Source organism: Pocillopora damicornis, chromosome 4 (assembly GCF_964200805.1).
Source record: "Pocillopora damicornis chromosome 4, jaPocDami1.2, whole genome shotgun sequence".
NCBI classification, from domain to species: Eukaryota; Metazoa; Cnidaria; class Anthozoa; order Scleractinia; family Pocilloporidae; genus Pocillopora; species Pocillopora damicornis.
In genome coordinates, this window is record NC_142673.1 from 24,086,153 (window position 1) to 24,110,498 (window position 24,346).

Below are 24,346 nucleotides of genomic sequence, written 5' to 3' on the forward strand. Positions count from 1 at the left end.
GGCTTGTTTTTAGTCGAAATTTACGCCTCCGCATTAAACGCAGACTCATGGCTATCGATTGTTTCCTGCCGTTGAAAAACCTCAAGAGACCGCGTACTCTATGAAAGGGGAAGCCATAGTGTTTAACTTTAATTAACATGTGCTGTGTTTTTAAGGTTCACTGCCAAAGCATTCAATTCGACTGCAGCTGGCTGTAATCAATTGATGACTCCATGCTGAACCGAACAATGGAGACTAAATGGATACTTAATTTTTTATGTGATTTGAAAGCAGGGGAGCTCAAGAAAATGGTATAAACGCCGACCTTCACTGACCGAGCCGTAAGTAGGACTCACTTGGCTAGTTCTTCTGTAGTCATGTTTTTACAGAGACAGTGCGTGTACTTGATGCCAACCGAGTTTCAAAAGCGTGGGAATCAAAAATTTGTTCTTGTTCAGTCGTTTTTCACGGATGAGCCTCACGAATTTTCTCCCCTACGTTCCTTCGTTTGTGTTCACTGACAGAGACAGGTTATGAATTAAAAGTTTTAGAATAAATAGTCTTTTCGTTTAGCGTTATCTCAAGGTTTTCACAAACGTGTAGCGAAGGAATAAACAGCGTCTTTTATCTTGCTTGTGCCGATTTCTAATTACGAGGAACCTTTTTTGAAATCTTACTACATCAAAAGGCACCTTTAAGATATATGCTACTCTACCGAGAAAACGATTCCACCTTGATATTTAAGTGTGTATTCATAATGATATCTAGAGGGAGAGAGGTTGCTTCAGAAGTTATATTCTGAGATTACCTTAATTCGAGAGTAACGTAAAAGCAATGAAAGTACGTTTCTAGGTATTCTAAGTAGAGGGTTTGCGGCACATTTGAAAGGCAAGGAGTTTTACACTAGAAGATTTGTGTAAACAAAATATTAGGCATCATTGTGGGATTAGAACAGGGCCTGGAAATCAAGATTATTATGGAGGGAAAGTGCTGTATTGGGTAACGGTCCTAAAAAAAAAGTGGAATAATTTTTTGTGGCTCAGAATAAAAGCGGTCTTGGTAACGCAAAAAAATTTCGCTGGGAAGCTGAAAAAACTGAGTTCTGCTACAATCGATTTTGTTTATTCATTTTGTTCGCCGAAATGTACATAACTAGGTAATAGGCTTCTATCGGTGCACATAACTTTAGCCCTCTTGAAGGTAATCTATTTATGCGAAGTACGTTTCTCGCGTTGGTGAAGGAATTTTAATCGTCGTATTTGATCGACTCCCAAATGGAACGCAGAGATGCCATGCCGCTGCCAGTCTTCCTCAGCAGCCGAGGTTTGTCGATGAACGCAAATCGAAATCGTCGTTAGCGTGCTTCCCGGCATAAGTAAAGTTGTATTAAGTTTCGTATTTCTTCATGATTTTCAGCCCAGAGATATGGTCCAAAGGTAAGTTTTGCTTTATCTCGCTAAATTTCATCCGATTATGCCCCTCCCTAAACTCGATTCACTCGATGGATTAGCCCTGTTCTCAACCCTTTAACTCCCAAGATCTGATTGTCAATTCTCCCCACTAGCTACTACACATTCCTTTGAAAATTGATCGCGAGAATAACGTGTTGAATCCAGCTAATAAATTGTACGTAATGAGTTTGAGTATTCACTACCTACTACACATTTCTTTGTAAATTAATCGCGAGAATTACGTGTTGAATCCAGATAATAAATTGTACGTGATGAGTTTGGGTATTCTCACTACCTGTTTGCTGTCTAACGTGTTGATACTATAGGGAGAAGTTACAAGGTAATCACTTCTGGGATTTAAAGGGTTAAAATCTGAGGTGTTCATCGCTAAGGCGACGCCTAACAAATTTCAAATGCTTGAGTCATTGGTACTTGTCTTCTTTTGACAGGTATCAAGTAATACCCTGATCTGATTCCGCTGCAGATAAACCTTTGACCCTGAGCTTTACGTGGAAGCCAGGTTAAAAGAACGAATTTGATAGCAGACGAACAGAAGAGTCAGAAGTTATCTTGAAGAAACCATGTTAGGGCCAAACATAATTCGAATTTAATCGAAAATGCGGCAAAGATTTGAGAGGTAAATTTCGCGGGAAAAATACCCTTTCCAATTGAAGCGCAAAACGCCATTTTGTCGGTAGATGCACTGGCTAAATTATTCCAAGTTCAGCACAGGTACCATTTACAGAAACGCAGCAACTTAAACAGAGAGAAGGCGGCAATTTCCACTGCGCAAAACATTCTGAAGCACTAAGCATAAATCGGGTTTTCTGAGCATAACAAATTTGGAGCTTTTTGATCAGAATTAGCAGAACAGGCTGAATACAGGATGTTACTTGTTAGGATGTTACTCTCTCCTATTTGTTAGTCAATGTTTTTCTTTAAGTTGGAGATGGATTTTTGTTCGGTCACAGCTTCCTGATCTGTTTTTCCTTTGGTTAAATTTCTTCGATTTCACTTCAAGTTTCTAAACGAAGGCATGCGCTAGATTTCACGCGCCAAGTGAAATTCACGTGCCTTAAAATCCAGCCAGTACGTACAGAAATTGTCACGTTGTTTTTGTAGTTCCCTGACGCACGCGTGGACCGGTTTCTCCTTTACTGGTCACGTGCCAACCACGAGGAAGTAATACGGCTTGCAAGCTTGTGCATTAGCACGAGCTGTCACGTGTTTTTCTGTCGTTTCCAAAACCTTTTAACGTCATCATGACCTGAGCGGCTAACAACAATAACTCTCTTTGATGAGTTGGCCCACATTAGTACACCAAGATCCTGAAGAGAGAAACCGATAGAGAAGGTCAGCTACAACAACAGTTTGAAAGTAGAAGAAACAGATTAAGTGCGAAAGTTCCTTGCCTAAGTTCTCATGAATGGCCTAACAACTCGATGGAATATAGAGAAATTTTGAATTAAGTGTTGAAGTAATCCGGGTTTGATTTTATTTCATTTTAATTCGTTTTGCGATTGGCCCAGAAAACTCGCGTCACCCTCCAAACCAATCAGACGCAAAACTTAAAACAATTGCGACTTTGTCATTCGCGTTTTCCCGCGCTTCAAGCCGTTTGAGTTGTCATTGGCTAGTGATGATGTCAATCTTTGTTCTTATTAATCGCTCTGATAAATCTTGTTTAGAATTGTAAACTGCGAGAGTGACGTAAAACCAATGTACCAAATCTAGGTACAGAGAAAGGTATTCAACTGTTCCTATTACTTTGAGACGGAAACTGACATATTCAAAGTCAAAAGACACAAACAACAGACTTATCGTTTGCCCAAACATTTCAATCTCCAAGCGTTCACTTTAATCCACTTTACTTTGTGCAATTAATTCAAATTCAGAAAATGTGAGTGTGTGTAACAACCAGCCAACATAGTTTCAATACTGGTGAGCTAGTAATGTTCAGTGGATCATGATACTAGCACAAGGTCCCTTACCTCAGCATACTTCTTTAGGGTTTCAAAATCTGCTTGTGAGAGGAACTGATTGTATAGCACACCTTCGGAGAAAAGAAAATATTTCTCCTCAGCGTAGCTCTCTGGAAGGTTTACACCAGTTATGCGAAAAATGTAAGGCGACATGGACTCCTTAAAAAAACTGATTAACTATGCTTAACGTTTTATTTGAGTTAAAATATATTGTCCTTGCAGTTTGGGTATACTTAATGGAGCACTGAATAAAAGGGGTAAGTTTCTTAAGGACACCCTTAAGTCTAAGATACTATGACCTTACCTTCAGTGAACTTCATTCGGCTCCTTTCCAGTTCCCAGAGTCGAATTTGATCACTTATTGTTGGTGGTATGATGGGATTCTGGGAAGTAAAGAGATTGTCGTTTAATAAGTGACAGAAGGAAACATGACGCACGTGGCCAGAAAACATAAGTCAGAATTGACTGGCTTAACTGAATATCTGCTCAGATCAGTTGACCTCCAAGACTCATTCACTCCTCTGATGAGATTTTGGATCAATGTCAGTATCTGAGCAACTGCACATCTACCCCTCCCCTGACCGAACGAAATTCGACTGATAACAAATTAAGGTTAATGTTGAGTTAGGGGAGAGATAGTTTAGCAGTTGCGAAGATACTGACATTTATCGGGATTTTTTTGGACAAAAGTTGTGCGGGAAACTCTTCAAAAGTATCTGAAGGATTTTTTTAGTGTTTTTGTTTAATATGTCAGTAAGTTCGACCAATTTCAGTTAAGGGAAAGTGTCCTGAGCAACAACACTGTTAACATTTTATGTCTGTAAAGAATTATCCTTAGATTGACAATACCAATTCTATTGGTAGACAAACAACAAGGAGGTAGAAAAAAATAACAATGAAGCTTAAAAATAACTAACTTACAAAATTTTTTATGATCCACAAAGCATGAAATAGTAAGTATCATTATTTCAGAAAAGAGATTAACTTGTACTTGAACAAAGAACAAATTTTCATACAAACCTTTTTTAACATTTCAGGGTGTGCCCTAGTCCTCAAAAAGTGAAGAATCTACAAAAAAATAATAAACATTAAATTTTTGTTTTTTTTGTTTTTTACTGTTAGTACATAATATCTTGCACTGTAACTGATTCACATCACTTCCTACACATATGCACAACTTTGAAACAAACAGTGTGTACTAAACATTTTAAGGAAGGGAAATTTTTTTCAAGTATCTGATAGAAGAAAGAAAATAATATTCAACCTGTTCAGCTGATATTCCACTTGACAATGCCTACAGATAGATAGATACTTCAGTACTGGTAACTATAACATTAGTCGTGGGCTTAACATGGGCTGAATTCTGTTGAGATTAGTAATAGGATATATGTACAGAGAGGACATAGGCAAGAGGTCTTTCAAACAAATGAAAAAAGCAACACAAAACAAAACAAACAAGCAAATTTAAAAGAGATATATATATTACATGCATATATATTGGTTCTCCAAGTTGTAAAAAGGCCAAAAAAACCTTTTTTGGCTGAATTTCAAGTTACCCATCTGGGAATTATACTTGAGCCTACTAAAACCCTTCAAAGCTTTGACTCTTGGATACCCATTTTCAGTCAAGACGAACACTAGATATTTTCAGTTCTCCTACAAGCCAGTTCAGGAGGTAGTTTATCATTAAAGAAAGCCTGCATACTCTGTTGCAAAATCTGAAATTTCTATTAAACATTTGTTACATCAAATTTTTAAAATTCATTACTGTGGTCAATTTATCCTCTAATCAATTTCAAATTGAAATTCAAAGATTTCAAAGAGTTTCAATTCTCACTGAAAATCAATAATAGATTGTCTAATAATTTGTTTTTAAAATCACTTCACTAAAACATTACCTGCTGAACACTGTCTCTTGTCAAAGCACCAACACACATGTTTGGAAACCTACAGAAAGTAAAAGAGACATGACTTGTACTGTATCAACTCCTTGAACAACTGGAACAATAGCCTAGCTTTGAAACATCTCCAAGAAACATCTCCAAGAAACATCTTCACATGTATTGCAAAAAAATCATTAGTTTACAAATTTGTACTAAATAAATGAGAATATAGCACTGCAGACATTTTAAATTACAATTCCATGGTAGATCAACTCAATAATTGTTCACAGTACATGAAAAAATACAGACCTACAGAGTATCTCAGCGAACAATCCTACAAGAGCTACTTGCAGAGATGAACCTGTGTAGTTGGAGGAGAAAATTAGTAAATCATTTAATCACAAAGTGCTTCTCAAAAGTGAGTTGACAGTCAAAGATGAGCATCTTGTCTCAAGATATGAGCCAATAAACCCCAAAAAAACTATTGGATAATACATGTAAGTGTAAAACTTTTACATACAGCAAGGAATATGGTAACAAATTGTGCATCGTATCATCTTAACTGCAAAGACAGTTGTTCTTTGGGTAGCAGTAGAGCAGCAAGTAGAAAATTTGAAACTTAACACTGAGAGCAACTGTCAACAAGCAAAAGTAGAAAATTTGAAACTTAACACTGAGAGCAACCGTCAACAAGCAAAAGTAGAAAATTTGAAACTTAACACTGAGAGCAACTGTCAACAAGCAAAAGTAGAAAATTTGAAACTTAACACTGAGAGCAATTGTCAACAAGCAAAAGTAGAAAATTTGAAACTTAACATTGAGAGCAACTGTCAACAAGAAAAATGTGAGGGGGTAGGAAAAGTGAGTACTAATTTGCTTAAACAAACTAACATAAGGTACATGTGTAAACCAATACTGAGTTGAAATTTGGTATCTTCTATTGTATATTGATTTTTTGAAGAGCAGCAAAATGGCAGAAAACTCAAAGCTCTTAAACAATACTAATTCCTAGGAATTTGGGCCAAACTCAATAGAGGTGAGCCTTTCAATTCTCCCTCACTTTCTTAATAAAATACATCTAGCATCACATTTGTTACTATCATTACTTACTTGTATATGCATAAAGACGGTAGTTTGTCTCAACTACAATAAAGCCCTTCTGATCTGTGTTACTGACGGTTGAACTCCCTGAAACAGATAAGAATTTTCAGTATTCTCTCAACGAGATAAAAAGTACCTAATAGACGCTGTACACCAACAAATATTTACACAACAACTACATGAAATTATTTAATGCTTTCCTGTTCCCATATCAGTTTACATATGACCCTTAATACCCTAATATCAGTATGTATATATTCTCTACACTGTTCCCTAAACATTGCCTAAGGTGCTAATGAAGAATTTGTGTAACAATCAAGAGATTCATTAGTTAGTGATGATTTCCTCTCTTTTAATGTGTGATTCAGGGGTGATATTGTCTGGAGAAATTAAATGCTAATCACTCTCACAGGTCGAAAGCAAGATAAGTGATTGTTACCTATTCCTGCTGAAGCCAAATTAATGGCTAATCTAGTGGGATAGTATCTTCTTGACTTGCGCTGAAAGAGTTCCATAGATAAGTATACTCATGTAAGATTATTTACAAAAGGGTCACGACAAAATGTAGTATTAACAGCCCATAGCATAATGTTGGCTGATTCCCACATAGGAAAGAAAATTAAACTAATACCTTTCGTTGAAAGACAAGACCAAACTCCCTGAGATGTTGAAGGAATTTTAGTTGAGACTCACTCATGCCCTCTGTAGAGTAGTCCTGTACAAGAATATAAAATAATAGGAAAGGATAGTACATGTATTCAATGGCTCTTCTTCTTGATAAAAAAATAGCTCAAAGCATCTTAATTTTTCCTGGTATATTCTATACAGCAGCTGGAGAGTTATTTGATCTCTGGTGCCTATTTTATAGGCTGTTATCCCCAAAACTGAGAAAGTCAGTCAAACAAAGCTTCTTCTTTTCTATTAAGTTGGTGTGATCATCTCAAATAGCAGCACTTAGTTTACCATTAATGAGTCACAGTTGAACAGTCCCTCATGACTGTTTATCAAATTCTTGAAAATCAAGACACTAATAATAATAATAATAATAATAATAATAATAATAATGATAACAACTTTATTTGAGTCTCAATCTAAAAGCCAAGAGTCACAATTCAACAGTTCCTGATAACTGTTTTTCAAATTCTTGAAAATTGAGACACTAATAATAATAATAATAATAATAATAATAATGATAACAACTTTATTTGAGTCTCAAACTAAAAGCCAAGAGTCACAATTCAACAGTTCCTGATAACTGTTTTTAAAATTCTTGAAAATTGAGACACTTATAATAATAATAATAATAATAATAATGATGATAACAACTTTATTTGAGTCTCAATCTAAAAGCCAAGAGTCACAATTCAACAGTTCCTGATAACTGTTTTTCAAATTCTTGAAAATCGAGACACTAATAATAATAATAATAATAATGATAACAACTTTACTTGAGTCTCAATCTTAAAGCCAAGAGTAAAGCTTTACTAATTGGCCAGAAGACAGTATATAATTCAGAAATAGTCAGACCTATATAATTTTACAACTGTAACTCAAAGGGGGAAGACCTAAATATGTATTATTATATCTATTATTATAAATCAAACTATCTATGGGATACGAGATATAGAAACTATCCAAGATGATTGTAAATCATCTCTATTCCCATAACCAATCTACTTGCAGAACTTATTTTATCACATAGAAACTGACCTTGCCAAGGCTTGCAAAACTAATCTGAAATAGAAAAGACAGGCACTCCACAAGATCCATGCCTCGAGCCTGACAAAATATACAAGAAATTTGAAAGTAAATGAGAAAAAAGGGGTAATTATTTTTTGAAGCACACAAAAGAAAGGAAAGGGAAGTGGAAAGGCAGAAGTCATTGGGAAAAGGGAGGGAAGAAATTTATCAGAAATTAAATTTATTTAATGACCGGCAGAGATTTCAAAGTAGTTACAGACTGCATGTACCAAGTCTGTGCATTTGTCAAGCACATACAGTTGCACTAGTTGTAATGACACATGGTGAAGTTGATGTGTTTACCTCAACAGTCTCCAGGTATTGTATCATAAAGTACCAAACTTGTGAAGCTGTGTCCATGAGTAAAAATTGAAATCCCGCAGGACTTATAACTGGTGATGCACCAGGTGTCTCACTGTTACAAAAGTCACAAAAACATGAAAAAGACAATTAAAATTGCTGATACCATGTATCATCCTCTACACAATGTTGTGTAAAATTTAGTGTAGAATAACTAATAGGCAATTACCATTTCATGAGTCCCGATAAAACCAACACACGGACAACATCCTGACTGACAGCTGCACTTTCCTCACTTGAAGTATAACCAGTCATAAAATGAAGAACAGACTGAAGATGTGCAAAAAAACCAACAGTAAGAACACTTGTGATATTACCAGACCACCTATCTGAAACATGGTTTGTACCCTTCAAAACTACGTAAGATTTTGTGACAAATTATGACCTTCTCTAGACTTTTTTGAATGTTTCTAGGACCAAAATAATGTAAAAACAATCCTTTAATTAATCCTGTAGTCACTTGTTTTGAAGGTCTTCAAAAATCACATTCATTCATTTTCTAATGTATAAAACAAAATTGCAGATTTCCTTTGCTTTCTGTTTTTTTTTTCAAGACAAATATGAACCCTGCTGCATCTACAGTTTGTACCTTCTTTATACCTTTAAACCCTAAAAGAGGCCAGCATCTAATTTCTTCTTACAGAAATACTGCTGAACCATTTATTAAGATCATGAGAATAAAGAAAATGACTGCCAACCTAAGAAGCTTTGATCTCCAAATAAATTCTCCTTGTCAGTACCAAAAGAAGCATATAGAGAAGAGTGTGGAGAATATAGATAATGATGTCAGGGTGCAAAGGGTTATTGAACATAGCAATAACTCTTCTGAGAAAAAAAAAAAACCTTCCCTTTTTGTTTGATTTTTGTAAGTCCCATGGTAGTTAGAGATAAAAAATTGCTCTGATGACCAAGTCTAAAAATAATTATTATTATACACCTACCTCCCACCTTTCCATACTATAATTATCAAGAAACGGAATGTCACGTGCATGCTTGTCTCTTTCAGGTTGTTCACCAGATCCTATCCATGGATTTCCTCTAAAAAAACAATTAACATTTTTTCTATATTATTAAATATTTCATATCTTTTTCTAAACAAAAAAGAGAAGCGTTGACTGAGCTCTGTTCTGTTGTAAAGCACATTGGAAGTGACTAGAGCATAAAAGAAGTGTAAAGAGAAACAAGAGACATAGTTGTGTGTTTCTTTCCACTTCTTGAGTGCTCTAGCCACTTCCTAAATCCTACCTAAACTTTGGACTGTCCAATTTGTTTTTCCTTTGAGGATTTTGTCTTTGTTCATCTTATAATAACGTAAATTAAGGCACTTAGCATGTTTTCGAACCTTTGTTTTATTCTTCTGTTGCCACTTGCCAACTTGCTTGTTCTGAAATTTCACTTCCAATTAACGCAAAAAAAACAGAGAGAAGTCCAGGAAATAGTCTGACATAGTGCAATTTGGCTGTTGGCAGTAGCTTTACCTCAGCCCTATATTTTGTACTCTGATAGAGCATACTCTTTCAACCAATGACAAAATGCATTATATCCCAACTTAATCATAGACTTTATTACAAAATGCTGACATCAAGGTTCATAATTACCCGCCACAGAGAGCAATCTTGAGATTGCCCCGGAAGGTTGCATTCATTTCAAGCCTATTGGGTATTCCACCACTTGATTCTTTCCAAATCCTGAGGCTTTTCAGTCTGTTTATAGATCCTATGTAATGTCTGCCATGGGTAACAAAAGTTACAGTGTATCTTGCATAATAATTTAGGAACAGAATGTAAAATAATGTATGTTTGAAGGCAACACTTAGCATCTATGCATGTCTCTATACATTACTTTTTGTCTTTAGTTAATAAGTGTCAGTAGTAACAATGATACTTGTAACCCCGTAACTCCCAGAGGTGATTAATAAGTAACTTCTCCCAATAATATCGATACATTATCCAGCACACAGGTGATGAGAATACTCAAACTTATCCAACAAAAATTGTCATCTTGATCAAACACCAATTTCATATGACATATTTACAAGGAAATGTGTAGCAGTTAGAGAGGAGAATTAAACCTTCATCTCCCAAGAGTGATTGCCATGTAACTTCTCCCAATAACATCCCTACATTATCCAACAAACAGGTGATGAGAAAATACTCAAACTTATCAGGCAAGGTTGTCATCATTATCTTAAACACTAAAATTCTCATAACTAATTTCTAAGGAAATATATAGCAGCTAGAGGGGAGAATTAACAATCAGATCTTGGGAGTTAAAGGGTTAACATTCAGATCCTGGGAGCTAAAGAGAGTAAGACACAGATGTACAATAATTGTAAGATCAAGCAGAGCTTCATCACTTGGACTTGTTTCATTTATTGTTTCTTTAGTCTAACTAAGTGCATTTGAATGTGCTGATATGCAAAATATGAACTGTTCAGTCCACTCCCAATAACTCAAACCTTCAATAGAGATTGAAAAAGGTTCAAGTCAAAGGCAACTGTAGTTAAACCAAAGAAACCTGAACTAGACTGACACCTTTCGGGAAATCAAAAAAGGACAAAGAAATCCAGGCAAATCAACTTTGGTTTCAGTCAGTATGAGGTTTGAGTTAGGAAAGGTTTGAGTCATCAGGAGTCAACTTTAAAAACATTCATCTATGTGGTTTGTCCTGAACTGTCTGTTTGTCCATCAGTGTATGTTTATCTGTCTCTCAATCTATCTACCTATCTGTCTGTCAAACTGTCTGTTATTGCATTTGTCATTTAACCAGAGAGTTGGTTTACATCATCTAAGAGGCAATCAATCAACTAGGAATTATATTGGTGATTGTAAGAATTAGATGCAATAACTTACTTCTGGTAATCTGTTTTGACCCATGCAGCTACCAGGGTTTCTGGTACAGGCTGATCAGCAAATAAAGTCCTCATCACAAATTGCTTGGCAAGTTCTGGTAATTCTCTGTGATGAACATGGCCAGTCATACCCCATAAGTTTGTGAATTAGTTTACTGTTAGTCTGGACAGCAAAATATCTGTTTTCTCTGTGCTACTTATTCCTGACTTCAAAATACAGGAAATGACATCTTTGAGGTCTTATTTTTGAAAATTTTCCAATTGTTATCCTCACCTTTGGTACTTGTGATTGCAAATTCAGTGCACCTACAGCTGATATTTTCTACTTCAGCAAGATAGAGTCTCAAAATTTTTAATACATTTTTTTTTGTTATTTTGTGCCTAATTGTATCTTCTTAGAAAGGGGCAAAACATGAACTTCAATGTCAAACTTATCAACATCGTCTTTCTGTTTTTATTATCCTTATGATTATTACAATAGTCATAAGGACGATAAAATCACTGTTATCATTATCATTGTTTATAAAAGCTAATGCTGAGGCTGATCCAGGACTTGATGGAGGGAGGATTGGATAAAAGTTTACCAAAAGGTTGGGTAGAGGGTAAGGGAGTATGCCCTACTAGGAAAATGTTGAAATTTAGTCTTTAAGGGTAGGGATGATTAGATGTTTTTGACGCCTTTGAAACAATTGCTGTTAAGCTATTTTAAACATACACTACGTCCACTTAAGTTTTTCGTCAGAAATAGCACATGCTTTTAAACATCTTCATTTGAGTATAGGGGGTTCGATCAAGCCACCCGAACCACCCTTGGATCCGCCCCTGTGATGATAATATTATCATCATCATTATTACAATTACTATCATTCTTGGCACAGGTGTTCAAAGGGCGAATAACGCTATCAACGGATAAATCGCTATCCAGCTGGTGGGTGTCTGCAAAAAAAACTGTGCCATCCACCGGAAAGGGATTTACCCAGTGGATAGAGTTATCCACCCCTAGAACAAGCGAGGTGAGCTACCATTACTTTAATAATATATAGATTTAGCCAACACGTGCCTGTAATGCACTGCACCCACCTGAAAACTGCCAGGCAAATCGCTGGGTGATTGTACAATCGATCTAATATACCAGACGGTAGGCTTCCCAAATATTGGTGAAGATCTCTGCATTGTAAATGTCGGAAAAATGACGACCCAGATAGTTCAGCGGACGCCATGTTGGATGAGATCGAGTACTGGATAAAAAGGAATGGACACGAACTCTCTGGGGACCATTTATTGTCATCAGCCGGAGCACCCTATTAATGATGCACCTTTTCTTTATTACCATCATCAACTGATGGTAGATGCTGACTTGCGAATGTCTGTTTATCACTTCTATTTTGCGACGTTTGCCATCGATAAGTTTTCAAGGCGTTCTTAGGGAACTTCTCTGGGTTTTGGAGACCAGAATGTTCAGGTTATCGATTGCGTGAACGCTTCGCTGCACAGCGGAAAATATTACGCCGGGTTGTTGTTTACATCTGAAAGAAATTTCTGTTCTGGTACTTTTTCGCATTTGGACCAGGCATGGGGTTCGGACTACAGCTTAAGCTATTACTTTGGAAGAATTTCACCTTGAAGAAGCGGGCTCCGGTAAGAGCTTTTTCAGGAAAAAAAATGTAAATCGTTTTATTGCACATTTAAGTTTCAATGAAGCGACGGCAAGGGTATTGTCTCATTTTAATTTTTTTGCTCTTTTATTGCTTTGTTCAATAGTTTACCGTTCTGATCGAAGTCCTTAAGCCTCTCGTTTTGTTCCTTATTTTGATGGGAATTCGTTTTCGACGAGAACCCGATTTCGTTCCTGAAGGTGCGTATAAAATGTAAAATGTGTATCAACTACGTCAAGATCATGTCCAAAGCTTACGTGTGCCGATTATTTAACAGATGGCATAATATATATACTTCTCGTTGGTTGTAATGTCTTTAGCTTTGCATTATAAAGGAACTGTAACATACCTTAAGTGGAACTTAACTTGAAACAGAATGTGATAACTATGACAGTGAGAACTACCAGGTGTTAAATATTAAATATTCTAATTTTTGTTTTCTTCCCGAGTTACATAAATTTTACATTTATAATGAATTTTATTTACGCTCGTGATTCATGCTCAAGTATAAATTCACCTGTTTGAGAATAATACAAGAAATAAGAAATGAATATAGATATGGGAATGACTTAAAATGAAAGAAAAACTACATTTTGTGTTACAAAAAGAAAAGAGATAAATTGGTGAAAAATATTCCTTACCGGTCTTACATTGGGAAGAGTAAAATGCGTTGTTTGTTTCATGGTAACAGTTTATTAAAATATATTTTCAAATTGTTTGGTTTAAGAGAGGATTTTTAGCTTTTTCAACGAATGAATGTATGATTTACGCAGGTGTTCTAGAATTTGTTCTCAACTCATAGCAATTCCTTCTGGGGTAGCTTTGTGGTTTCAGAATCTTGCATAAGACCTTTTTGTAGCTAACAATGATCATAGGTCATAGCTGTTGTGTATTCATTGATCAAATAACTCCTTTCTTTGCTCTATGTTAACAGAAGGTTATACAGTAGTCAAGGTAGTGTACTCATAGTACAATCATATCCTTGTGATCAGTTATTTTACTTTCACAAAGGAAAGTAAATTTACAATGTGAGCGAGTAATAAGATGTGCATTTAAAAAAGTAACACTGTGTAATGCAATACACTACAACAGCTTATAATCCAGATCAGTGTGTAATTGCCATCAAAGGTATAAGCCTCTGAAATGGTCGGTTCCACCATCACATATTTTTTAATTTTTCCTCCACCAAGCTATCTCCCATATAAGATATTGTACTGTCAGTGAATAATCTATATTCATCATCTTGAGTCTGTGTCTGTGAAAGCATAGCTTATTAACCAACTCAAAAGCATCTATATTCTAAAGTATTGTGTCCAATTCTTTTTATACAGAGGTATTTCCAGTGAGGGCTCTTCCTTCAGCAGGAATCATCCCTCTGCTTCAACAGTTTTGTAATAATAAAGATAAAGATGAGCATGGCTTCCCATTACATCCTAATGCAAGGTACATGTGCAATACATGCATTGGCTGTCCCATAGGCATGGTGCTATTGGGTTACAGGTTACAGGGTGTTAACCATTAGACCCTGTAACATCAATATCCATATTGACCATACCCTTTTCTAGACATTTTCTTTGATAATAACTGAAGAATTTGTTTAACCATCAAATCTTTCTGGGTTGGCAATCATTTCCTTAATTGTCATAGTATACCATAATTAAAATGCTCTGTGGGATTAAAATACTTTGTGCTAAGAAATCTTCTAGTGACATTCTGCAAACTTGGAATCTGGATAATTTTATAGTGTATAGTTTTGTGTACATCTTTTGTGGTTATTTTGTTGATATTTACTTTTCATTCATAATTGTATCTTGCTCTTGTACTTGTATAATTTACCTTGGAATCAGGTTATTGAAACATTAAGTCTTCAAAGGTAACACATTGTCTCTACTCAACAATGCTCATGAAGTTAACCCTTTAACCCCCATGAGTGACCTAGACAGAATTTCTCGTTACAATATCAATACAATGTCAAGCAGGTAAGTGATGAGAGTAAAGAAAACTACCAATCTGGGGATAACTAGTTGATCCAATACTAAATTCTCTGAAGCAACATTATAAGAATCGTATGACCGTCAGTAAAGAGAATTATAAATCTGATCTGGGAGTTAAAGGGTTAAAGAATGATTTAGTAGTATTATTGTATGGAGAAATTAGATGCTGGTCACTCTAAGGGGCTGTGAGGGTATATTTTCTTTCTTTAAAGCACTCTACAACAACCTGACTATGCCCAGGGCCTGTAATTACCCCTTTCACTCCCAGGGTCTTTTAAGTGATTCTCCATACTTTCTGCCATGCAATTTGGTTTTTAATTCCAAAATATTATCTTTTTTGTGATTCTCTTGACACTTGCCTGCTTAATATGGTATTGATATTGTATGGAGATGTTCTCTCTTGGTCACTCTTGGGAGTTAAACGGTTGAAGCCAAGCTTTTTCATCCAAAGTTTTGTCCACCAATCATGAAGTGACTATGTCTCCCACTCCTTCATTAACAACAGCATGGTTAGGATAAACAATGACTTTCAAGTTGTAGTCTATGGTGAAATCTCCCTCACAAGAAGTTCTTTTTAATTTGGCAAGCCTTGCATGTAGCATAGTGCCGATATATTACAAGATGCAGTGGTTTTGTGGGAAGTGCAGTATATTCTAGGTCAAATGATCTGAGTGTGAGCCTTGGTCATTTTATAATGTTGTTGAACACAACTCTCTACCTTCACAGCTCCTGTCTGTCTATGATGGTGAGTTGGAACAGGGAAACTGTAAGGGAAGCCAAAAAAAAGGGTTGGGGGAGGAGAGGGGTTATCTTGTAATAGACTAAACATGTACAGTAGTATTTTATCCAGGGGGTAATAATAGTAATTTTCCTGGTCACCCCATACCACTGAGACTAGTACAGACCTCAAACTGGATGACTGGTCCTAATCTGGTCAGCAAGAATTACTCATAACAGTTATGTTGGTGTCATACCACATTTCAGTTGTTAGCTGTTAAGAATAGAGATCTAGGATGAGAAAACATTTTAGGAGCAGCAGATTGAACATAGAATAATATTATTATTTTTCTTACTATTTTCTCCATGGCTTGCTTTTGTTTTCTTTCAGTATTGGTGCTGTTCTGGATCATATTGCAGACATTCTCTCATCTCCTGGTCTGTCCGCCGCAGATGACTTGAAAACACTGCCTCAGGATTATGAAGACTTTACAAGGAACTTCAAAAAGCTTATTTCACATGCTCAGAATGTTGATAGTTAGTACTTTCAATTGTTATTGGACACTATTCTACATTGTATAGATTAAAATTCTACCCCAGACTAGCCCAGCTCGTAACAAATTAAGCTACATTTGACATAGGAAAAATTAACAGTGAGCTTTCAATCCTTGTGAAAGTAAACAACTTGATAAATGCCATTTGAATACTGCCCTAGTAAATGTTAAATTAGAAGGAAAGATGTGTCATCATCAAGTTAAGTAATTGTAAATTTCTAATCAGAAGTGTATATGTTAGAATTTCTGCATATATTACATTGTGTAATATACAATTATTGTACTTCACTCATCCAGCTCCTTTTGTCCTCTTGTTTATTCTAACGGTAGCCTAGAGGAAATTTTCCTTTATGGGCAACTAGTATATTTTATGACAACACATCAAGGGAAATAAGCATCTGCAACAAATAACTTATTACCATCCTAATTTTTCATGAGAGTCTAGAGTTGTCAAGGTTTGATTACTTACAAACCCAGAACATTACTATATGGCTGCAACATTCTTCAGTTCCCAATGGTGTTTACCAAATTATATCAATAAATTTCTTTAATAAATCAACTGGATTCATTTTACATGTGTAAGTTAAGTGATATTTTTTTTCCTTGTCATGCCTTGTAGACTTCACAATAAGGGAAATACTTACAGATCCTGAAGAAGCTCAGCAGTTTATGCAGAACATGTCTATTGCACCAGCAATGGCAGAAGGGTTACTAAACACAACAGTTAATTCAAGAGAGGTGGGTTCTTTATTAATGAATTTTTTAGATGTTTTCATGCATTGCACTACTGGTAAAGGTGGTGGCTGTGTCGTTGGTAGTCATTGGACTATAGGGTCTAGACCTGGCCAGGTTATTTTGTTGTGTTCTTGGCGAGCAAGACACTCTGCTCTCACAGTGTCTCTGTCTATCTGCTTCTGTTTAAATGGCTAATTGGCATTCCATCCAGGGGGGAGTAGAACTACTCCTCATCACTTCATGCTATGAAAACTGGGATAAGTTTCTAGCTACATCAGGGCCACTTGGCTTGAGTGCCGTATTTAAATATTTGTTACCATTTGTTCCCATGCACCCACGGTGTCAATAGTGCATGTCAGTTTTGCACTACTTAGGACTCATTGCTCACTAGTGCTCTCCTTGTAACATCTCACCCTCACCTGGAGTAAAATTTTTTTACCCTTTCCCTCTCAAGATCTCAGTTACTCTTATTAATTCTCTTTACTGTCTTCCAACTAATTATTGTGATGCTAGTTCAGAGAATTTGGTATTGTATTATTTATTAAAACCTTCAACTGATATTTCTCTTTGTATTCATCACTTGTTTGCTCAATATTGTATGGATATTGTAAGGAGTAATTCTGTCTTGGTCACTTGTGGGAGTTCGAGGGTTAATACAAACCAGAAGCATTTTGTGAATCACTCTTTCAGTCCTCAATTTCACCCAAGTCTTACATTGCAGTTGTGTGAATTATTTATCATGTACACTTTTGACTTTACAGCTTGCAAAATTTATCAGTACTCATAAAAAGGAGCTCTTCAAGCAGTCACTTCGACTTAAAAACAATTCAGAGCACATTAACAATGGGTTTTTACCACTCAACCCTGCTTCTGGACCAAGCCTTATTGGTCTCCTTCTGTCTGGTACTATGAGCAAACTTATGAATCCTTTTACCGTGCCATTTGCTCCACCACATTCAGCTGTAAGTAACTTTTTTATCAATCAATCAGTCAATCAGTTGAAAACAATCTAATCATCTTTTAGCTCAGAGCAGCTAATCTATCTTTCCATTAATGTTAAGTATTCAGCCAATCATAGGAATTCAATAGATTGAGATCTGTTGGTCATTTGATGAGTTTGCTAGTTGGTCAGTTAAAGGTAATTCAGTGTGGGTGAGTCAGAATTTCAGTCAGTTGTTGGGTCAATGAGTCAGTTTAAGTGGGTAAGTTACTCAGCTACTTAGCATGTTTACTCGCATATCTGATGTTGTCTTTTTTTTCCCCTCTCTTTTAGTCTTCTGACACTCCTAATCTGCCATTGAATGCTTCTTCATGTAATACTACAGAGCTAGAGAAGGTTTTGGTACTCAAGACTTCCAATCAAAAGGTACATGTGCTTTGTGGCTTTGTAAAATTGATGCCAACCAGTTCCTTTTCTGCACTAGAAGTGAAGAAAGACATAATGATGAATATGACATATAGCATTATTAAGAGGAATTTTTACCTTGAGGTTCAGTGGTCTTCAGTAGTCTGGGTTATGTGGGTGTAAAAAGTAGATGTGAACAGCTTTTCAATCAGAGGGGATTACAAGCAACTCAGGTCCCTCTTTCCCCCTTTTAGCTCATAGGGAGTAGGATGTGTGGAAAGAGGTTTTTAAAAGGAAAGAGGGGTGAAATAATCTTAATACGTGACAAGCAAGCATAGCTCAAAAGATGAATCACATTGTAGTTTAAGTAACCTTGGCTGATACAACTTACACGTGGCTGTTTGTAGGAAGCACTTGAACAGTTATGCCACCTAACGCCGTCACAGGCTCAGCTTCTAGCTGGCTATCTTCAGCACCATGTGGACCGTACAGCTGCCATGCAGAAGGTGGGCTTTGCTTTTAGTGGTGTATTAATTCTCACTCACTTGCCACCCATTATAGTGGGTGGCACAAGAAGGGGGGATTGAGGCTCCTACAGCCCTGCTTGTCTGACTGTGAAGCCAGCCTTTGTTTGGATTAATGAGGTTGTGGGAGGAGGGTATTTATGGGCTTTCAATTTGTGTGGTTTATAGTAAACTGATAAAAAAAAATTATCCTTTCATATGGTGCTTACTTGGTTTAATTTCTGGCCTTTTGACCTATTATTATTATTATTATTATTATTATTATTATTATTATTATTATCATCATCATCATCATCATCATCATCATCATGGTCATCTCCATCAATATTATCATTACTAACAACATCATTAGTATAACATTGTTGTTATTATTATTGTCATATTATAATTTAATAAGTGTTTTACATCAACAAGTTGAATAAATTGCTCATTTAGTCAATTAAATGAAACTTTAATGATGAACAGTGAAATCAATCATGTACAATTTATACCAGAGCAATTGTAATGTGAATGTAAATGGTTTTCCTTTTAGCTGAACGTAACCCGTGAAGACTTGAAGGATTACAACAAATCATACACAAAACTGCGAGGAGATGTAAGGTTTTTCTTTATTGTTATGTTACTTTACCTGAAGAAGTACTTAAAACACTAGAAGTTTGGAAAGAGTTACTTTTTAAACACGTTAATTCTTCTATGACTGCGAATATATGAAAATCATTTACGACCGCGGTTTAAGAAATGAATGTGAAAGTAATGAACACCACTTATTTAATAAGCAGTAGTACATTTTTTTAGGCGTTATTTTCACCACTGCTTAAGTATTGTTCATTACCGTGGAGATCGCTTTTATAGTCATTAATTTATTCTGTGGCCTGAAGTTTTAAGTCGTTGGTTGGGGTGTTCCTTGGGCGGTTAGGGTGGTCCTTAGGGTGTTCCTTGAAGTTAGAGCCAATTCTTTGTCTTTGCTTGATAGATCAGAAAGATGTCAGAGAATATCACACTTGGAATGATTTTTGAGAGCAAATGGATTGAGACATTTTGTTAGATTTTTCCCTTGGTAGCATTTCTCTTAGTTATTTTTTGTACGAGTTACACCCCTCTAAGCAAAACCCAAAACTTTGCAGAGCTTTACTTATTTGCAGAGCTCGTTATTCAGCACTTAAGTTGTCCTGCATGGGAACATTTATTCTTTATCACTGTGTGTTCAACTTTCAGCTGAAGAATTTGACCGAGTTTGTGCACCTGGTACAAGAGGGAGTGGAGCTTGCGCAGTTGTTGCGCGTCAATCTCTCCTTCACAAATCACCTCCAAAACAAGACCAAGTGGGAGAGAAACAAAATTTACCTACGTGAGATGTGGAAGAATCTCGGCCCAATCATTTGCGGCCCAGACCCGGATGCACAACCCAAAAAGAAAGTGATAGATCACATGTATGATTACCGCTGCCGCACCAAGGCTTGCAAAACCCGAGCCATGCGTCTTATGCTGTACCTCTTACTTCACAATCCGAAAATAGCCTACTCCCCCAATGGTACAGCTGCTGATGAAATCATCAAAAAGGTGACTTGACTCAATATAAGGCTTTTGCTGTTTAGCCTGCGCGCAAGCTCTCATAAGCTCTGCTCGTGAGGATACTCATAACCCTGTAACCCATACGAGTGACAAGCATCTCTTAATTTCTCTGAGTAGGGTCATCCCTGATTCAAACATTAAGGTCATTAGAATAAAGGATATGATTGCAAGTTCAAGAAAATCTTGATTGTTAGGCAAATTCTCCTTGTCAGTACCATAGGAATGTATAAAGAACAGTATGGAGAACTTGTATACTAATGTTTGGGTGGAAAGGGTTAAAGCAACGCGTATGGGGGCTTGCTCGCAGACTATTTGTTGTTTTGCTCGGTAAGTTAGGTAACGCAGGATGTTTCAGGCGCTATCGTTTGAGGGAGGCGATACCCTAATGATCAGCGCGTTGCTCCGGATTGAAAGATCCAGCGTCCAGCTCGAGGTTAATGACTGAGGGATGTTACTTGTCGCATTGTTCTTGAGTAATCCACTAAACTCTCGCTGGTAGTTCCTCTGTTTACCCACGCTCTTGTTGTTTGAAAAGTGAATGACGTTATCTAGTGGATAAATAGTTATCTGGTGGATGGCGCAGTATGTTTTGTTCACATTTATCCACTGAATAGCGATTTGTTCGTTGGATAGCGCAATCCACCCTTTGAATAACTGGGCCTTGGGGTAGAACGAGTAGAACTGAATGGATACTAGCGATCTGCCTGGGAAAACTGAAGAATGAGGAAGGAGAGGTTGAACAATGGACTTCCAGGACACCAACATCATGGAAACTACATGTAATTCCAAGCCAAGGGGCAAAATTGAATCCGTAGCGTTTGGTTGAATAGATATAGACATCTATGTCTTAACGTCCACACTTTTCGAAATCAATTGAATTTTCCTTTTTTTTTCTTTTGATAAAATGGATGTGGGCTTTCTGTACGAGACGGATATGAATGTCACTTGGGAAGAAATGTGTTTTAGCCTAGGTTATTATTCATTTGATCAAGGAACTTGTTATAAAAGCACATCATACTTCTTGAAATCTTATGGAAGTGTTTTTTTTTTGGTTTTGTAACCTTCACAGGCAAACAGAACATTTTCAGACATTGAAAAACTGATACATCTCGCCGAGGAATGGTTGAACACTTCAAAGAGGATCCGTGGCGTGTTACGGCGAAATGACTCACAGTACTACCTTGGACTTCTGCTGAACAATAAACATAAATGTCTGCATCGATATAACAACGACGCTTACAACCTAACTGGGCACAAACCTAGCGAAAACTTCAGGTGATTAAAGAGGCCTTCCAAAAATTGTGTCGCAATGAATGATATTCATAGCACTATTAACACTAGAAAAACTCGGTTCTGCCCTTTTCCGTTATCATAAACGTCGTTCTAAATCTGTATCTGTATCTGACTTTTCAGACAATACGAAGGACTTGATGAGCTCCTAACCCGCAGTTGCGATAACACTAACCCATTAATTACCCAACTGGACATGATTGATAGTGTGGCTCGCTTGTGGTTGGAAATGGCTTCACATCTCAACCTAAATATCTTCAAAGGTTTTAAAGATGAGAGATCTCTGCTGAATTTTGCCCTAAATATCAACGGCTCTAAGAATGGAGACACTTCTAAAGTCGTTGCAGGTTAGTAGGCCCACCCGTTTTTATTTTAAAGACAAACTTAAAATACTATAAGAAAAAATGGAGCCTATTTCGATTCTGATAATTTGTCTTGTCTTGGCCTTAAACCTTTTGGCGCCTAGTGTCTAATTTCTTCTTAAGGCCTATTTACACGGCACGACTTTGTCGCATGCGACAAGCTTACGACAGGCATACGACATGACTTAAGAGTCGTAAGCGAGTTGTAGGTTTGATTTACACGAAACAATTCGTGTCGTAAGCCTGTCGTAAGCTTGTCGCATGCGACAAAGTCGTACCGTGTAAATAGGCCTTTACAATTTCACACCCGAATGGCACAATAAGGTTAACAAGAACAGAGGAAATGATCACCAGTTAAAGAAGCTTTTGATTTTCAACAAATTCTCCTTGTTAGCACTTTGGGAAATGCATAGAGAACTGTGAGGAGAATGTGCATACTGATATTATGATATGAAGGGTTAAGCACTTGCACAGTTAGATAGGAAGTTTTAAACCATCTTACCTCTTCCAGGAATCGTGTTCATGAACATAAAGGTGAATGTCAGCCTGCCTCCTCACGTTAAATATAAGATTCGGATGAATGCTTCCTATTTCACGCCCGCGACCGACAGCATCCGTGATCGCTACTGGATGCCGGGGCCCCAGAGTTGGAATCAGCGTTACTATGACTTAGGATTTACCTGGCTTCAGGACCAGATAGAGAGGGCTATTGTTGATCTGCATGCCGGGCGAGAAGTCATTAAACCAGCTGTCTACCTCCACGAGATGCCGTATCCGTGCTATGTGAAAGACAAGTAAGAATTTATCTTGTCACGAGCGTGAGGACAAAGAAATTATTCTGAGTCTCCATAAGGTATTGGGCTAAACTCGCGCGAGGCTTTCGATTTCGCTGATCCTAGCAGTATGCGGTTAGCGTGTCACATACGATTCACAAAGTTTGCAGGCTCAGTGGTAGAGCGACCTAGCGCGGAATCCGAAGGTCTGAGGTTCGATTCCTTATGGGTACTCAGAACTTTTTCTTTCTCCCACACTCGTGACAAGACAAAGAAAAAAAATTGTCTTCTTTTCACAACCAAGCTCACAATTCACCATCTTTCGTACAGAATTTAGATGCCGTTGCAGTTGTGTTTGCATTAGAACTGACATAGAAAAAATGAAAAAGTGTGTCCCACAGTTGTTTAAGATTTCTCTTAAATTACAAATCATAATAAACTCTTTATCAAATTTTGTTGTTTGCTTTTTCTTCTTCAGTTTTATGTTCATCATCGAGCACATGATGCCTTTGTGCATGACAGTGTCGTGGATTTACACCGTAGCTCTGGCTGTACAAGCCATTGTGTACGAAAAAGAACAGCGTCTGAAGGAAGTCATGAAGATGATGGGTCTGTCTAATGCTGTGCACTGGGTGGCGTGGTTTATCACCTCACTCTGTGTCATGTCCATTACTGTGGGCCTTCTGGTTATAATCCTTAAGGTAAGTGGCTTTACATACCGTCCTTTTAGATTTTCCCTTTGCATGGAGCACTGATTTCCAGATTTTACAGGAAAACACAATCGTAGCTTGGGAACTTGCGTTGTTCCGCGCACAAATTAGTTTACAGTTTACTTGTTTCGATTCTTGGTTGTCATTAGCTAATTTCGATTTACTCCTTTGTTCTTATTGGTCGTCGTGGTTACTGTTGTTTTAGTTTGACGATACTTTATCGAAATTTTCTCTAAAATGTAGCGGTCGGCTTTGACCTGATGATCTAAAGAGTGGCTTCTCTTATTACATGCCTCGTAGTAATGGGTTGGGGGGGGGGGTAGGGGTGGGGGCTGGATAAAAGGAAGGAGGAGAACGAACGCATTGGCACCAAATGCAGTGCGCCTAGCTTCGAGTCGTTTACACAATGATGCAAATAAAAAAAAGAAGAAAAAACTGGCTACAAGATTGCTTGAAAGCAGTATAAAACGTTTCCTCGAAAAGTCTCCCAAAATTTACCAAATGAACTGGAACTTGTACAAATATTGAAAATTTTCTTGGGATGGACGTCTACGGACTCTCCTCCGGTTCAAGACAATGCAGCCTAATCATTGCTGCCTATGGGGGCCTCCTCAAAACTCGTTCCTATAGGTGTGGTGCGAAAGACTGCATATGAAGAAGTTATTATTGCGTTTAACCAGTCGGGAAATTTGCATACCCCAGTTGCCTCTTGGATTAAATGAAGTCATTTCCATAGGAATACTAACGTGTAGTCTTGTTATTATGTCC

At 37.0% G+C, this 24,346-nt stretch overlaps 2 protein-coding genes across 2 annotated transcripts in view; one reads left to right on the top strand and one right to left on the bottom strand.

Annotated features, from left to right (window-relative positions):
- Positions 1 to 1,079: 1,079 nt before the first annotated feature.
- Positions 1,080 to 12,688, bottom strand: LOC113683496 (general transcription factor IIH subunit 4). The gene is made up of 17 exons (XM_027200742.2): positions 12,428 to 12,688; positions 11,349 to 11,453; positions 10,095 to 10,223; positions 9,438 to 9,534; positions 8,666 to 8,766; positions 8,440 to 8,551; positions 8,107 to 8,175; positions 7,028 to 7,111; positions 6,836 to 6,896; positions 6,406 to 6,483; positions 5,605 to 5,656; positions 5,311 to 5,359; positions 4,677 to 4,706; positions 4,433 to 4,480; positions 3,717 to 3,795; positions 3,422 to 3,483; positions 1,080 to 2,758 (listed from the first exon to the last, which is right to left on the bottom strand). The coding sequence occupies exons 1-17, from the start codon at positions 12,565 to 12,567 to the stop codon at positions 2,651 to 2,653; spliced, it is 1,404 nt and encodes a 467-aa protein (XP_027056543.2). The 5' UTR covers positions 12,568 to 12,688; the 3' UTR covers positions 1,080 to 2,650.
- LOC113683495 (ATP-binding cassette sub-family A member 2) overlaps positions 12,657 to 24,346 on the top strand; it is a 29,535-nt gene continuing 17,845 nt past the window's right edge. The window contains exons 1-14 of the mRNA XM_027200741.2: positions 12,657 to 12,985; positions 13,109 to 13,202; positions 14,334 to 14,445; positions 16,105 to 16,250; positions 16,887 to 17,005; positions 17,764 to 17,964; positions 18,276 to 18,368; positions 18,755 to 18,853; positions 19,404 to 19,466; positions 20,087 to 20,431; positions 21,513 to 21,718; positions 21,857 to 22,080; positions 22,607 to 22,889; positions 23,347 to 23,569. Coding sequence (XP_027056542.2) covers positions 12,920 to 12,985; positions 13,109 to 13,202; positions 14,334 to 14,445; positions 16,105 to 16,250; positions 16,887 to 17,005; positions 17,764 to 17,964; positions 18,276 to 18,368; positions 18,755 to 18,853; positions 19,404 to 19,466; positions 20,087 to 20,431; positions 21,513 to 21,718; positions 21,857 to 22,080; positions 22,607 to 22,889; positions 23,347 to 23,569 — 2,274 coding nt within the window. The 5' untranslated portion in view covers positions 12,657 to 12,919. The remainder of the gene's footprint in view (positions 12,986 to 13,108; positions 13,203 to 14,333; positions 14,446 to 16,104; positions 16,251 to 16,886; positions 17,006 to 17,763; positions 17,965 to 18,275; positions 18,369 to 18,754; positions 18,854 to 19,403; positions 19,467 to 20,086; positions 20,432 to 21,512; positions 21,719 to 21,856; positions 22,081 to 22,606; positions 22,890 to 23,346; positions 23,570 to 24,346) is intronic.